This window comes from Eurypyga helias, unplaced genomic scaffold, assembly GCF_000690775.1.
Source record: "Eurypyga helias isolate BGI_N326 unplaced genomic scaffold, ASM69077v1 scaffold6524, whole genome shotgun sequence".
In the NCBI taxonomy this organism is placed as follows: domain Eukaryota; kingdom Metazoa; phylum Chordata; class Aves; order Eurypygiformes; family Eurypygidae; genus Eurypyga; species Eurypyga helias.
In genome coordinates, this window is record NW_010244274.1 from 52,182 (window position 1) to 67,828 (window position 15,647).

At 42.2% G+C, this 15,647-nt stretch overlaps 1 protein-coding gene across 1 annotated transcript; it reads right to left on the reverse strand.

Annotated features, from left to right (window-relative positions):
- Window positions 1–4,605: 4,605 nt before the first annotated feature.
- LOC104508162 (synaptotagmin-like protein 5) lies at window positions 4,606–15,349 on the reverse strand (the record flags this gene model as incomplete). Its single annotated transcript, XM_010149689.1, has 5 exons — window positions 4,606–4,748; window positions 6,521–6,729; window positions 9,883–10,018; window positions 11,481–11,589; window positions 15,188–15,349. Coding segments are annotated over 5 exons (759 nt in total), but the record flags the coding sequence as incomplete, so codon positions are not given.
- Window positions 15,350–15,647: the final 298 nt, after the last annotated feature.

Below are 15,647 nucleotides of genomic sequence, written 5' to 3' on the forward strand. Positions count from 1 at the left end.
GGTGGGGGGGTGGAAATCAATAAATAATAATGTTTTTTAAGAACTATTTTAAAAAAAACCCCAACGTTTACAAAGTGCATGGACCAGCTCTCAGGAGATGGTTATTTCTGTCATCGTTGCAAAGAGCTGAAAATCAATACTGTATGTCAGGGAAGTAAAATTTCAGGCTTTCTCTCGTATGGATGAAAATAAGTGGGGCTATCGCTTAGCTGCTGCACACTGCCTCCTTGCAGATGCTGGAGATTAATGTTCTGGTAGAACCTTCTGGTGAGGGTCGCAGAATCGAAGGGGGGGATGAAGGGAAGAGACCCCCTTACAAAGATTCAGGTACAACCCTTATTATCTCGTGTGAATCCACAAACTAGAGAGCTGTGGAAATAGGACTCTCAGCTCTTTTTTGAAGGTGTATGAGATCTATGCAGCCTTTCTCTTCATTGACCTAAGCAAGCCATAAACTTTACATGCCTGAGACGGGGCCACGTGTATCACCCTTCGAGAAGCCAAAATGCTGCCCGTCTAAATGCAACCCCCCTGTTACCTCTCTTCACCAGTTAGCACCAGCGGATGCTCAACGGCTGCTCTGCTGTTGTAGTTCAGTTGAACTTTTGCAGAGTAATTGCACTTGGCAGGGCCTGACCAGGCAGGAAAAGAAAAATTAAAAGTTAACACATAAAAATTCTGCTTTCATGCTGCCTTACAATAACCTATATTGGAAGGGGCACAGAATAGTAAACTTCCAGTCTAATGCATCATGATCAGAACATAGTTGCCATCCCAGTGCCTTCTCCCTTAAAACATCTGCTAACGCATCCGGTTGGGACAGAAGGATCGCTGTGTGGCATCCAAAAGGCATTCAAGGAAGGCAGTAGCAGTTGGATCAGCACAGGAAGATGACAGCGGTGTCCCCCCGGGTCTTTTCAGCTTTCCTCCCACCCTCACTCAAGCGTAGCACGGGGGGAGGGGGGAGCATTTCAAACCTATTGTAATCCAGCTTTTGGCATCTCAGCACACAAGCGAAAGCATCAGCATTTAGAAGCCTGAAGTACCCATTTAGCTAATAAAGAGCAGAGAAACTTCTGGAGAGCAGGGCTGGATACTGAAGTCTGATGGCAGGGCTCGGAGAGCCCTCAGCATCAGCTCTTTTTGATGGACACTGGCAATAACCACACTGCCTCAATAGGTATTTACTGGCCCCACTGGACATTTTATGGAGGAAGTTGCACTTTTCTTCTTCTTTAATGGGTCAGCCCCTCAAAATCTAATCAATAGGGGGAAAAGATAGTGATAAAAGCCCTGTAGTTACCTTGCTAGAAAAAACGTTTCAGGGTAAAACACATTGTGCAGGACATTTTCAAAACCCACTGCAGACAAGATTTCTTCTCCACTGATGCATCTTTAGTTATTCACGTCTGTGTGGAAAAATACTTCAAAAACACCAGCTCTGCTGTGCCTGTTTACTCAGGGCAGGAGTTTATGAATCAGTGGTAAAATTGTGTCTATTTTCTCCTAAAAATTAGTCTTGAATAAACCATTCATGCACCTTCAATACCATAAAGATACGTACAGAAATAAGGATTTTGCCTAATTCCTGGCTTTCTGTCTTTTTGTTCAGCCTGGTTACACACAGTACATGATGAAGCACAATTATAGGCAATTAATTCAAGTATCTGGGAAACATGAAATCACATCTGCAGTTAATCATCTTGTGCTTTTTTCAAACCATAAATCATTTTTTATAAAGGAAGGGAACAAAGATGTAAGAGATATAATTAAATGTGACATTTTCCACAAATCAAACGCTTCCTACAAATGTGCTGATAACATCATAGAACAGCAAAGCTTTCCAAATTGCTCTAGTGTTTATACGATGCTCATCATCTCTCTGAAGCTCATTTGAAGCAGACCGTGATACCTATTATATGCTACCATAATGCAGAACTGTCACTGCTAACCTAGGAGGTAATTTCACTGCACCAAATCCCACCAATGGCAAACACCCCCTCCTTGGCTGAAATTGCTTCTCAGGTGAAGTTGGTCCTTTCATATGCTGAACTGCATTTGACACCTGCAGTATGTTCATAACCCGCTCTGTAATTTCAGATACAGGCTCACGGTGAAATTTTGGCCATTGGAAGGAAGTAGTAAATCCCAGACTTTTTCCTTTCAAAGCAAGATTTGATTTGGCTAAAATATTCATGCTTAGAAAGTTAGAAAATATCATTCAAAAGTTAGGTTTGGTTTCACTCTTGGGGATGCTGATACCAAAATAAACAAATAAATAAATATTTAAAGACTATTACGGTAAGAAAAAAAGTCATAAAACGCATGTGCTTGATATTTGTGCTCTAATTTATCATCTCCCAGCATCTGCGGCATTAAATGAAAAGCCAGCTAAAAGTAGACCAGGCTACATTCACTGCCCAATTTGAGCAGGACTTCAGATGAAAATGAAGAATAGGTAAAGAAGGTAAGTGAAATCAGTTTTCTTGTACAACTACTGGCTTTTGGTTCCCAAACTGAGATTCTGTAAGGGAATTTTATTTTCAAAGAGGACTTGGTAATTTCTGAGCATTATGGATCTCAAACTGGGCAAGCAGTACCTCCAGTGCCTTTTTAAAGTCATACCAGAAATTTATTAGAAAATGTTCATAATGAAGCAAATTGTTTTATTAGAACTAAGATAATATTTTTAACAAAAATAAATATTTTTTTTTAATCTAACAACATCAGGATTTTAAAAGACTGCTTGTAAACTTCCCTGCAGTTTCAAGCCACTCAAACTAAAACCAGTATAAATTATCTTTAAAAAACAAAGGGAATGGACATTAGATTTTAAGGTTTTGGATTCAGCTCTAAATATATATGCATAACTGTACATGGGGACAGCTACAGATGTCAAAATTTCCAGCTGTAATTATTTGGCTATCTGTTCATATTCTGGTGTTCAATCTAGATTTCTTGCAACTTCTGGATTGTGGAGAACAACATTTATATCTCTCAAAGAAGTTAGATTTTATGGTCTTTATTCTTCACAGAAATCTTTGAATACTGATCTTTTGATCTACAGTGAATGATACATTCTTTGAAAGTTGGTGGGGTTTTTTCCAGTCATTTATGTGAGGATTATGTTTCCATATACTAATACTACACTGCTTCCAAAAATAAAACATTTGGGGGGAAAAAAAAAAAAAGAAGAAAAAAGGTAAGAATAGCTGTAGATGAATTTACCAGTTCAAATAGGAAGCTGCGTTCTAACTCTGGAAAATTCAGAAGAAATGTTGTTCACTCTCTTTACTGATCTTCCTTTGTCTTAAACCCTGAGCACTCACATGCCGTGCAGTCATATGATTGTCCAATCTTGCAAGCAGGCATGTGCTGCCCTTGAAAAAAAAGGTTATAATCCTATCTCATTATGGTAGGAATAGGCGAAATAGCATGCTCTTCACATACAACCTGTGTAAATCCCCAAAGGATGGGGGATTTGAAGTAGGTATAAAATCACTTTAGGAAACCAAATGGTAAAATTACACTTGAACAACTGTCATGGTTAATAAGACTGAATTGGCCAAACCTTACTTCTAACTCTCACTGGGGCATGTTCTGAAGAAGAAAGTCCTCCTCTGGTTATTACCAAGCGTGGGCACACCGGGATGGGATCCCAACCCATTCAGAGAAAATTCCAGTGTTGTGCAAATCGTTCCGTCATGTGCCTTACTCACATCACTGTGCTACACAATCTGTTGAATCAAGGTCTTAGCTAACCATGTCCAAACCCAGTACGTGTCTCACCTCAGCCACGCTTCGGATGGGGACAGGCCTGTGAACATATTCCGTCTGTTCAATGACATCAGAAGATCTTGGCTAGAGCTGCCAACTGAACGACAAACACTGTAACACCATGTCATTCTGGAAACTATTTGGGAGATTTGGTACGATTTATTTTCATCAGAGGCTCTCTGATTACGTTGAGCCAAGTCAGCCTTTTATACAGCACACGGAAACAACCCGGAGTGTGCCAAAACACCAGTACTGAGCACCAGCTGCCAATTTCCAGCCTTCCTTGGCGGGCTGCTTGGTCCCACGCCTGCCACCCTGTGCAGACCAACCAGCAAGCGTGACAGAGAAACGTGGTTTGTCATCCTTGGTAGCATTATGGCTTCTCATCTCTCAAATACCAAAGCACAGACTCACTCTGAATCTGCTCGTACTGTACCACTGCTGTCTTCCAGGCCATCTCTGACCCGGGAGGAGATACATAAACCAGGGGTTACTTACTAAATGACTAACTAGAGAATTTGTTCCCTCCGTGGCCCCCACGGGCAGAGGTGCTCATCAGCTGCGCACCAGTCCCCACACAGGACAGGGAAAGCTAGTCAGATCGCTGTACAAGGTCAGACTCTCACCGGCTCCAGGAGAAACACAATCTGTACACAAAGCCTGGGTTAAAAACATGCTCATCCAAGTGCGGAATGCATTAACGTCCCCCTCGGAGCCTTAATATCCAAGGCAAAGAGTACAACACCCTTCCTCACTTTCAAATGGGCAAAGTGACAGGAGCCTGAATGCCACCGACGACAGGAGTACCTGTGGTACCCCCTCAGTCTTTCAGGGTCTGCGTTTTCCCATGCTGGATCTCAGCATTAATATCCCCTCCACAGGAGCTCCTGGACTGTCAATCATCTTCTGCCAGAGGTGCTGCTCTTCCCCTTGAGAGTCCATCCAGTCAACCTCCTTGCCGTTACTGACACCTGGCAATTAAAAAAACAGGAGGCATTTTGCCATGTCAGTAAGCAGTTACTGACTGTCCTTGCTTATTTACTACAACACTGTACAAGCAAGAGGACAAGCACTTTACCGCTTGTACAGGGAGTTATATTGGAAACAGGTAGCTCCTGGACAACACCAGTTTGACATTGAAATCCTTTTTGGTACATGGACAGAGTCCTATAAACCTCCCCACTCCGCACCAACAAGCAACTTTCTCCTCACAGAGGAATGGATTCACAGCTCTTCCAGATGACACCACAGTCAGCAGGACGGCTTATGCTGGACAAAAGTAATCTCCTACTCCTCACTGAATCATAGACCCATGGAATGGTTCGAGTTGGAAGGGCCCTCAAAGACCATCTAGTTCCAACCCCCTTGCCATGGGCAGGGACCCCTTCCACTAGACCAGGTTGCTCAAAGCCTCGTCCAGCCTGGCCTTGAACACTTCCAGGGATGGGGCAGCCACAGCTTCTCTGGGCAACCTGTTCCAGTGCCTCACCACCCTCTCCGTGAAGAACTTCTTCCTGATATCTAATCTAAACCTCCCCGCTTTCAATTTAAACCCATTACCCCTTGTCCTGTCACTACAGGCCCTTGTAAAAAGTCCCCCCAGCTTCCTTGTAGCCCCTTCAGGCACTGGAAGGTGCTATAAGGTCTCCCCGGAGCCTTCTCTTCTCCAGGCTGAACAAGCCCAACTCTCTCAGCCTGTCCCCATAGCAGAGGTGCTCCAGCCCTCTGAGCATCTTCGTGGGTATCCTCTCGACTCGCTCCAACCCAATATACTTCTTATGCTGAGAGTTTCACAGCTGGACGCAGCACTCCAGGTGGGGTCTCACAAGAGCAGAGTAGAGGGGGAGAATCCCCTCCCTCGACCTGTTGGACACGCTTCTCTGGATACAGCCCAGGATACGGTTGGCATTCTGGGCTGCCAGCGCACACTGCCGGCTCATGTTCAGTTTTTCATCCACCAGTACCCCCAAGTCCTTCTCCTCAGGGAGAAGGACTTTCTATCCATACTCAACCCAGCCTGTACTTTGGCCAACCCAGGTGCAGGACCTTGCACTTGGCCTTGTTGAACTCCATGAAGTTGGCAGTGGTCCACCTCTCCAGCCTGTCCAGGTCCCTCTGGATGGCATCCCTTCCCTCCAGCGTGTCGATTGCACCACACAGCTTGGTGTCGTCAGCAAACCTGCTGAGGGTGCACTCAATGCCGTCATCCATGTCACTAATGAAGATGTTAAACAGTACTGGTCCCAACACAGATCCCTGAGGAACGCCACTCGTTACTGGTCTCTACTCAGACACTGAGCCACTGACCACCACTCTCTGAGTGCAACCAGCCAGCCAGTTCTTTATCCATCGAGCAGTCCATCCATCAAATCCATGTCTCTCCAATTTAGAGACAAAGATGTCATGCGGGAGGTGTCGAAGGCTTTGCACAAGTACACCTAGATGAAATTGGTTGCCCGTCCTCTATCCACCAAGTTTGTGACCCCATCATAGAAGGCCACCATGTTCGCCAGGCACGATCTGCCCTTGGTCAAGCCATGTTGGCTGTCACCAATCACCTCCTCATTCTCCATATGACTTGGATGCTAAGAAACACTTTCAAGGCATTCCCAGTTCTAGACTCTGCAGAAACATAGCTAGGCTCAAATTTTTTTTCTCTCCCTCAACAGAAGAACGAACTAAATCATCTAGGAAGAAGGAGAGATGAATAACAGAAGCAGTCATGAGTCAGATGGGAGCTTACCATTTCCAGTGCTCAAACGGACACCTCCCAGAAAAATATTACTGGAGAGTGACTCTTTGTCCCACACAGTCAATTCTAGGCAGACGTTACGTATGTCCCTTGAATTCAGTCCACTGAAAGCAAAGGTATGATTCCACTGGGGATTCACACTCTTTTTTATGATGGGAGTTTTGTGTTTTGTAGCTTTGCTGTCGTCCGGGAGCAGGTATCTGGGAGATATGGAAAAGGAAAATTGAATATGTACATGGGTTTTCACATAATATTCACAAAGAATTACAATCATGTAGAGGCTCAAATGGGATCAGGACTCCCATTTCCCCACGGTTATTAAATGAAGCATATACCTGAGGTGCATATTTTGCATTTGTGCTCCATTTGTTCTTATAGTTACAATGCGAGTTATCACTGGCAGAAATTAGAATTAAGTCTCCTTGCCCCAAGTCTTGAGTCTTACACACAAACTTTTTATTTCAGTGAGGGTAAATATAGACAGAATCATAAAAACCTTGTCTAGAAGGGGCCTCTGGAGTCACCTCGTCCAGCGTCCCTCTGAAAGCAGGACAGGAGGTTCTCCGAAAGAAATGGAAATGACTGATAAGGAAGAAACTTCAATGGGTTAGCATCATTACACAGATTCACAGAGTGGTAGGGGTTGGAAGGGACATCTAGAGATCACCTAGTCCAACCCCCCTGCCAGAGCAGGATCACCTAGAGTAGACCACACAGGGACAAGTCCAGGCGGCTTTTGAAAGTCTCCAAGGGAGTCCACCACCCCTCTGGGCAGCCTGTTCCAGTGCTGTCTGACCCTCCCAGTGAAGAAGTGTTTCCTCAAGTTCAGGATGAACCTTCTGTTTTCCAGATTATGGCTGTTGCCCCCAGTCCCGTCCCTGGACACCACTGAGAAGAGCCTGGCCCCATCTTCCTGACACCCGTCCTTTAGATACCTCTAAGCATTGATAAGATCCCCCCTCGGCCTCCCCTTCTCCAAGCTAAAGAGACACGGCTCTCTCAGCCTTTCCTCATACGGAAGGTGCTCCAGGGCCTTAATCCTCTCAGTGGCCCTGTGCTGGACCCTCTCCAGTACTTCCTTGTCCTTCTTGAGCTGCGGAGCCCAGAACTGGACACAGTGCTCCAGGTGAGGCCTCACCAGCGCAGAGCAGAGGGGGAGGATAACTTCCCTCGACCTGCTGATCTGAGTTGCCCAAAGCCCTATGGAGTGCAGAAACACAAATGCTGTAAAGTTTGACAAGGTCTTCACATTCTACTTTTAGTGAAGAATTCCTTTAGGGAAACTAAAAGAATTCACACTCTAGTTAAAAATCAGAGGTCTCTACAAATGTTCCAAGTCTGTACCTTCACCCCCTTCAGCAAAGCTGATGAAATAACACTGTGGTTGCACATAAATACTAAAGGTCCAGACATACAGACAAATTATCACTGGACCGCCATCAGTGTTCCTGTGCAGGTTTTTACTTGACAATAAACATGAGCTACTTTACTGCAGTGGGCTGACTCTGGGTTAACCTGTGTCAAATTACTCAATCCAACAGCACGGAATTAGACCACTGCAGCACCTCAACCGGTTCATGGCAACTCGCTTATGCATCTGGCCATGACACGTGGCAGACCAATAGTCCCAAGAAAGCAGACTCCTGTTCCACTGTACTGAATAGTCCATGTCACCAACAGCAGACACCGCTAAATAAAGACAGTCCACAGGATCTTTGGCCATACATTGCTACCACTGTTGTAAAAAGGCTTTGACAACATCTTCTCCCTGAAGTCTGTTCTGAGCTCCAGGTGGGAACAAGCTGTAGTGGGATCAGACAGTCTATTTTCAGTGAAAGCAAATGCCTTCACATGTATCAGGAAAAGAGAGATGGCACAGGAGAACAAATACATTGGAAGAGCTGCCCAAACTTTTATGTTAATTCTATGATCTTAGTGATAGTTTGAAGCATGCTTCAAGATCAAGATAAATTCTCAGCTCTGCCAAGGAATTAGAGCCATACTTTATATGATCCCCATTTGGTAACAACACTCAAACCATTACTAATTAACTACAGTATATCTAAAAAACAGCAATTCTGAAAGCATTGGAGCAACGCTGGCAATGAGAAATGTTTTAGGCTATCTATTATATCCTAAATGTAACATTCCTTCCACATAACTTACTTTTATGAAAAATACAATATAAGGAGACAGGCAGGATTATGTTCATTTTATTCAAACACAAGTATGTCTTAAACGTAGCTTTTTCTGTATTGTTTGGATTTTGACTGTCCAACACAAAATGCTGCATATCTAATAAAAAGGTACACGTATGTCATACTACATGTATTTTCATGTAGTCACGTGCATACAGGCATATAAGTGACACAACCTTAAATCTTTCAAAATCCTGCATCTTTAAAATCAAACCTGGAAGCCATCAGAGCGGTTGTGTTTGGTTTTGGGTTTTTTTAGTATTGTTTGACAGAAGATGTTTATGTTAAGAATGAGACACAATCGGAGTTAAGACACTACGTCTTAGTTAACAGACCAAGACAGTGATAGACTTCCTGGGAACCCTCAGGCTTTAAATGTGCTCCTTGACACTGTTCTTCATGCCAAAGAGCTTTCCCAATTAAATATTAGAAACAAAACAAAACAAACCCTATTTCTAAAATAAGAGAGAAAAATCTTCTCATTTAGCATATTTCCTTGAATCAAACCAGAATTTCCCTCCACACACAATGAATTTTCTCTTTCTGCGTGTTTCAGACTACATCCATTAGAAAAAAACCTTAGCTTGATGGAGCATGCCAACTTTTATAGGTGCTATTTGCAGTTTTACAAGGAAACCAAACAGACTCATGTCTTCCTGAAAACAAGTTTCTTATTCACGATGTAGCCTGGCTATTTCTCTTAGTAAAAAACATGTACTGTTTCAATTTCCTGAAAATGTAAATGTCAATGTTAAATCAAGTAAGAGCCCTAGTTTACAACCTCTTGCTTTCCAGGAGTGATGAATATTCACCTACCTCTCTCTGCCGACTCAGTGGAAGTGCTTTCTTTTACCAAACATTATATTCTCTAACAGCAGGCACATTAGCACACTGGATACTTATGTATAAATAGTTCTGTTTCTTGACTGAGTGGTATTTAAATGTCATTGTGTTTAACCCCTGGGAGAACTTGTACCTCTCTGCCCATTTTACACAGCCCCCTTCTCTTCAGCACACCCTTTCAAGGTGCCAGTAGCTTTTCAGGACTGGCACTCCATACACACACACAGAGGTATATTGAAAAAAAATGGGTCAGCCAAAATATGATTCAGCGCAGCCATTAAAAAAATGGGAAGAAAAAAAAGTAACACAGACCCTTTCACAAAAGTGTCAGATGTGCCTCCTGATTTCACTGCTGTTAAATTCTTTGCTTCTTTGATAAGGACTTCTAATATACCTCCAGATGGCATGTGAGAGTCTCTCTTTTTTCCTTTTTTAAAGCTCTTCTTTCCTATACATAAAACAGAGTTGCAACATCATCATCAGAAATTATATATACGCTGAAAGACTGATTAGGATATTTAAATTGTCTTGACCAGATTATTTTATCATTTACTGCAATGGGATTAAAGTATTCCTTATGAGGACATTCTGATTCCCTATGGGTGGAGAAAACAATAAGGCAGGGGCAGAAAAATCACTCCATGTATGACGAAGAACTTGTCCACGTGCTGGCCACAACAGAGCACCCTATCTGAAGTCCTGCCCTAATGTAAGTATTTGCGGGTTACTGTGCTGAACACAAAGAACTGCACATCCTATAAGTCCGACCCTCTTTTCAGAAACCACTTCCACCACTGACATTAAGGCAGCCATACACCATAAAGAAGGTATAAAACCTCTGTCCCAGAGCTTAAAATGCAGAAATACACTGAGTGTAATCCATGTGCAAGGCTGCACGGCTGCTCAGACACCGCGACAAAGGACCTGGTGCTCACTGGCACCCTATTGCTTTTGAACTGCATCATAGGGACGTGTGTACATGCTGCTGCTGCTGCAGACTTTAAGAGGCTTGTCAACTGGGATTGTACTCACTGTTTCAGGCTGAAAACATCAGGAAAAAAGTATCAGGAGTGATGTTAAAATGTACTAACTTTTAAAAATGCAGATGGTGTATATCTGGACTGTTCAGACACAGCTTTTGAGAGACAAAACCTTGGAAATACTGCTAGCAGAGGGAACGTCATCTGTCCAAAAGAAAGAGAAACTCCAATATCTCTCTCAGATCCTAACGCTAACAAGCAACACTGTCACAAAGACAGTGATATACCCATGTCTGATATTTTGGTGTACACTCAGGTGCTACCCAGTGATTGCTTTCACTTCAGATGACTGCTGTTCCTCATGCTACTACAGTGCAAAGAGTTAGTAACTATTTTCCCCTGATCATTGCTGATTAAAATAGTGGCTTACCCTAAAGAATTCAAGTAATATTTTACAAGACTCGGTAAAACTGAGCAGAGATAAAGCAGTGTGAAAGAAGAGTGAAAATGAGGAGACAGGTAAGCTTAAGGACAATGAATCATGAAGAACTAAGTGAAGTCTATTAATTTGGTCAGCTATACATTGTATATAACTAGCTGAACAATGAATCCACAGACTATGATGTAGAGAATTTATTTCTATGTGGCTGCCCTTGATGATGTTATCTAGAGTCTGATTTTTTTTTTTTTTAATTAGGTCACGGCCATGCCTCAACACTTGTCTGCACAATCCTCTTTGCTTTTTTCTCCTTAAGTTCAATGTAAGAGAAGAGGAGAAACACACTCACGGTTTAAACTTTCCACAGATAAAGACAAATAGCATATTTAAGTATGATTTCAATCCTCACTGCTACCATTACTTCACTCCAGGTGAGGATTTTTAATACTCAGAAGGATGTTATCATATGCTGCCATTAATGTTTGTTTTACCTTGAAACTGCCCTAGAGGAAGCATTAGGTTTCTGTCTGGGGGAATGTAACGTAAAACAACAGTCAATTCTCCTTTATATTGAAGCCCAACATCTGTCACAACTTCCACCTGAAAAGAAAATACAAACAAACAAAAACCAGAAATCCAGTTAAGGATCAGCCAGTTAATCATTCACTTTCTCCTTTCATTTTTAATTTTCTTGTACCAATACAGTGTTTGAAACACTTCTTAAACGTATCAAAACATACCAGCCCACTTTCAGATAATTAAACACTCCAGACTGAAGGCAATCACATTTTAGAAAACTTTATGAGCTAAGGAATGCAAACTCTCAGAAGAATAAAGCCACGTGGCATTGGACACCGTTCAGTGAACATACAGAGAAGAGAGATAGCTACCATGGCTAAGTCAAGCAAAAAAAGAGGAAAAAAAACCCTCAAACTTATTCTGGACATGTAAACAGTAGCTGATTTAAACTGACATTCACCCTTTATTTCCCCTAATCAGGATTTTAAACCTTAATTGGTTTCACATATTTCAGAGTCACTCCTCAGTCACCACTGGAATAGAGGTGTGGGGAACGAAGGCTAGGGAAGAGAGCAGAGTGCAGCTCTGATATAGAAAAACTTCTGGAAAACTGTTACTCCCAGTGTCCTTTTCCTTTTCTACGCAGCTACTATTTCTGTATCTTTTTGTTTTACAAACATTTGAATCTTTCCTAGAAAGAATGCATTCAGTGCTCTTCAGAGCATTCTTGTGAAAGAAACATTAGGCCTTCACTGACATGTGCTCAACATCCATTGGTGTCCTAAGAAGCTGGAAATTACATTTTAAAAACAATAGATGCAACACAGAGAGAACATGTTGTGTCAGCACAAACTGACTTCTAGAACAATAAAGTGCAGTGAAAACGGATGTCTTGTGCATTTACATTAGAGATCAGGCCTGTGAAAAGCTCAGGCATACGCCAACCTTGCTCAGTGATGTCCCCCAACGTCGGTGGGACTACTTGGATGCTCGTGTTTCTGTACGTGCTTCAGTGCTTAGCTTTGGGTACAAATGAACAAGTCATCCAGATCTCTTAACAGGGACAAAGCCCGTGCAGAAAGGGAGGACTCTCAAGTGTGGTGAGACGCACACCACAGCACCACACAAGCCTTTAAAGAACTGCTTATAGACCAATGTCTGATCTGTGACAGTATTTCTCTGAGATGCATTCACCTTGTTTCCTGACTCCCCAGGAAGGTCAAAATTCTATTATCAAGAGAAAACAGAACCAAAATAACCCCACCAGAAATACACATGGTGTAATACACAGTCAGCACTGCCTTCATATCCTAGACTCCAGGCTAAGGCACTAACCATGGTTAGGGGGGGGCAAGCCTGTACACGAGAATGGGACAGGGAACAACACAACTTTAGCAATAACACTGCAGCCCTTTTGTGACTTTGAAGTGCTTTTACAGGAACACAGGCATTCTTCCACTGACTGAGAAAAGCCGTCCCATCCCCACCGGTGTCTGATGCCAGTTGCTACAACGGGGGACAAAAGAAAACCCATAGTAAACGGCTGTGGAATAATTTGCACAACTTCATAGTCTTGCCAGTTGGGCAGCTTGCTTACGGTCTAAACTATACAAGTTTAGGGTCAAGTTTCCCACAAAGGCAGCAAGGATTGTTTTTTTCTGCTCTACCGTTGGACCAATGGTGGTGCAAGTTTGTATGTCACGAACAATTTGTCAAGCTCCCCCCTCAAATGCACATGTAATTTGGCTCTAGACTCTGCCCCCTCTTTAACCACAAAGCTGTTTTCTCTTCTTTTTCTGATTTAACCACACTCCCCTTGAAAACAGACATTCGGTGCTCATACAAGAAACAGGTCTTAAAATCTCCAACTTTTTCACTAAAGCAGCTAAATGACTCATGACAGAACAAATAAAGCACTGTAATAAAACCCAGGAAGTATTTCACTGCTGTCTCAATCAGGCAGCTCATATGGGAGAACAGCATGTAATTTGCATGTGTATTAACATGTGCTTTTTAAAAAATTCAAAATGCAATAATTGACATTTAAAAAATATTACAGTTGCTGATTGAAAATCTTTGCACCATTTTAAGTTCAGAAACATTATTTTTAACAACTTGGGAGGCAGACAAGACCAATTCTGTATTTGCTTTCTTTGGTAAAAAAGAACTCATTTAAAAATCCATTTAATGAGTTTGGAAATAATCAGACAACACCTTTCAGCTGGAATGGCTGAAATGCTTAGTGCCTCATTATTTTTTTCCTGAGCAGAAGAGTCTCACGACTATCTTTTTTTCCTCTGTTAGGATTAAAGGAAACCACCCATACACACAAACTCCCAGAGATTGAAATGGGATGTCAAAGAGAATACTGCATGATAAGAAGCTCAATTTCAGACCAACACTGCATAAAAACTGCAAACAAAATAAATACTAGATGTGTATCTTATTGTTGTAGCTGTGTGGATACTAAATAAGAGCAACCCCTGACACCAGCCAGAGCCATGACATTTCTTCTACCTCAAGACCAGACCCAACAGAAGTAACTTGGACAAAGCAAGCTTGTAAGGAGTACGGTGTAATCCTGGCCAGGATGCAGTGCTGACTGAAACGTGTGCCATCATCAGCCACTTTTTCTTCCCGCTCTAGACCCAACCTAGGCCACAAAGGAAGAGCTGGTGGTCACTTTTATTAACAAAGCTGAACTAGGAAACTGGGGATGATCTCCCTTGCTGCTTATGAAGTATGAGGTGTGTATGTGTTCAAAAAAGAGACTGATTTCCTTATGTACTTTCTGGCAAGTTCTTTAGTAAAACATAAATTTGTGACAGAGATCAAAGCCTCACAAAAGGCTACATATAGAAATTAACTATACAGCAATCGGAATCCATCTCCCACCTGAGAGAAAGCCACAAATCAAACACATCCTCCCAAACCCCCAGATGTTAACACTGCTTCCTTAAATATAATGAACATGGGGCAAACAAGTCATCTGAGTCAATCTCCACATCAGTCATTGTACAACCTTGGGTGTTTCCGTAACTAGAAAAATACACTTTTTGAAATGACAATCCTGGAATCCGTTCCTGAAGCAAGCAAGGCACAAGCCTTTAATCCTCTAGGTTACAATATAGCTCTTTGAATCCCTTCAAAAATAATCACCTTTGCCAAGAGACAGGAATTATCCTGCCTTTAGCTACGGACAACGCAAGTCCTGCTTCACAGACCAGTTGATCTGCCTGATCTTGTACCTGAAGAAGGCCTGATCTTGTACCTTCCTAGCTGAGGTGAATAAGTGATTAAGAAACTCATTTTGTCACAGCTGAAAGGTGTGTTCTTTAACAAACTGTTAAGGGTTGGGTTGGGAAAAGTCCTTTGGTTTATGGGCTGTTTATATAAAATCATTTTTTTACTAGGTCATTTCTCCAATGTGGCTTATGACTAGAGAAACTTGTTTAGAAGGTGGGGTTTTTTTTGGTTTTAAGTAGAAGATTACATGTCAAGTTTTCATGAAGACTTTAAAACCAGTATGTTTTGATTGAATAAGGAACAAAGATGTGATTTTTATTGCCATGTTAGACACTCATAAAGTCGCGCTTTATAAACACATTCCAAAGGAAAAACAACTAAACCTTGCTAAATTTGCTTCGCAGCACTATCACCAGCCTCTGGAAAGCCCTACCTTGGGCTGCAGCACAAACCACTCATCGCCCTGATTTTCGAAGTTCCAGGAATCAAATGGAATTTCCACCTCCCCAAGGAAGCTGTTGCGTCCAAATCTGTCATAGTGCCAGACAGAAAGCTGCAGGGTCCTGGTTTCTAGCTGCGTGTGACTGATGACATACTACCAACAGAAAAAGAGAAAAAGAAACTTTCAGAACAAGCAGAAATAATAGTTTCCACAGAGCCTTTTACAGCTCTAGCTCAATTTCACAAAGCCCACAGCAGCTAACAAATGGAGCATGAAAGAGATTTTTTTTTCTTTGCAAGCAACATCGATCTAGCCAGAAAGCTCATGATGTTAAATCTAACTTTTCTTTGCAGTGTGCATCCAATGGTAATTAATGCTACTTGTCAAGATTGTGTTATTTTCTGTATTATTTACTGGGTATTTATAATCATAAAGAAAATTATGATGCTTA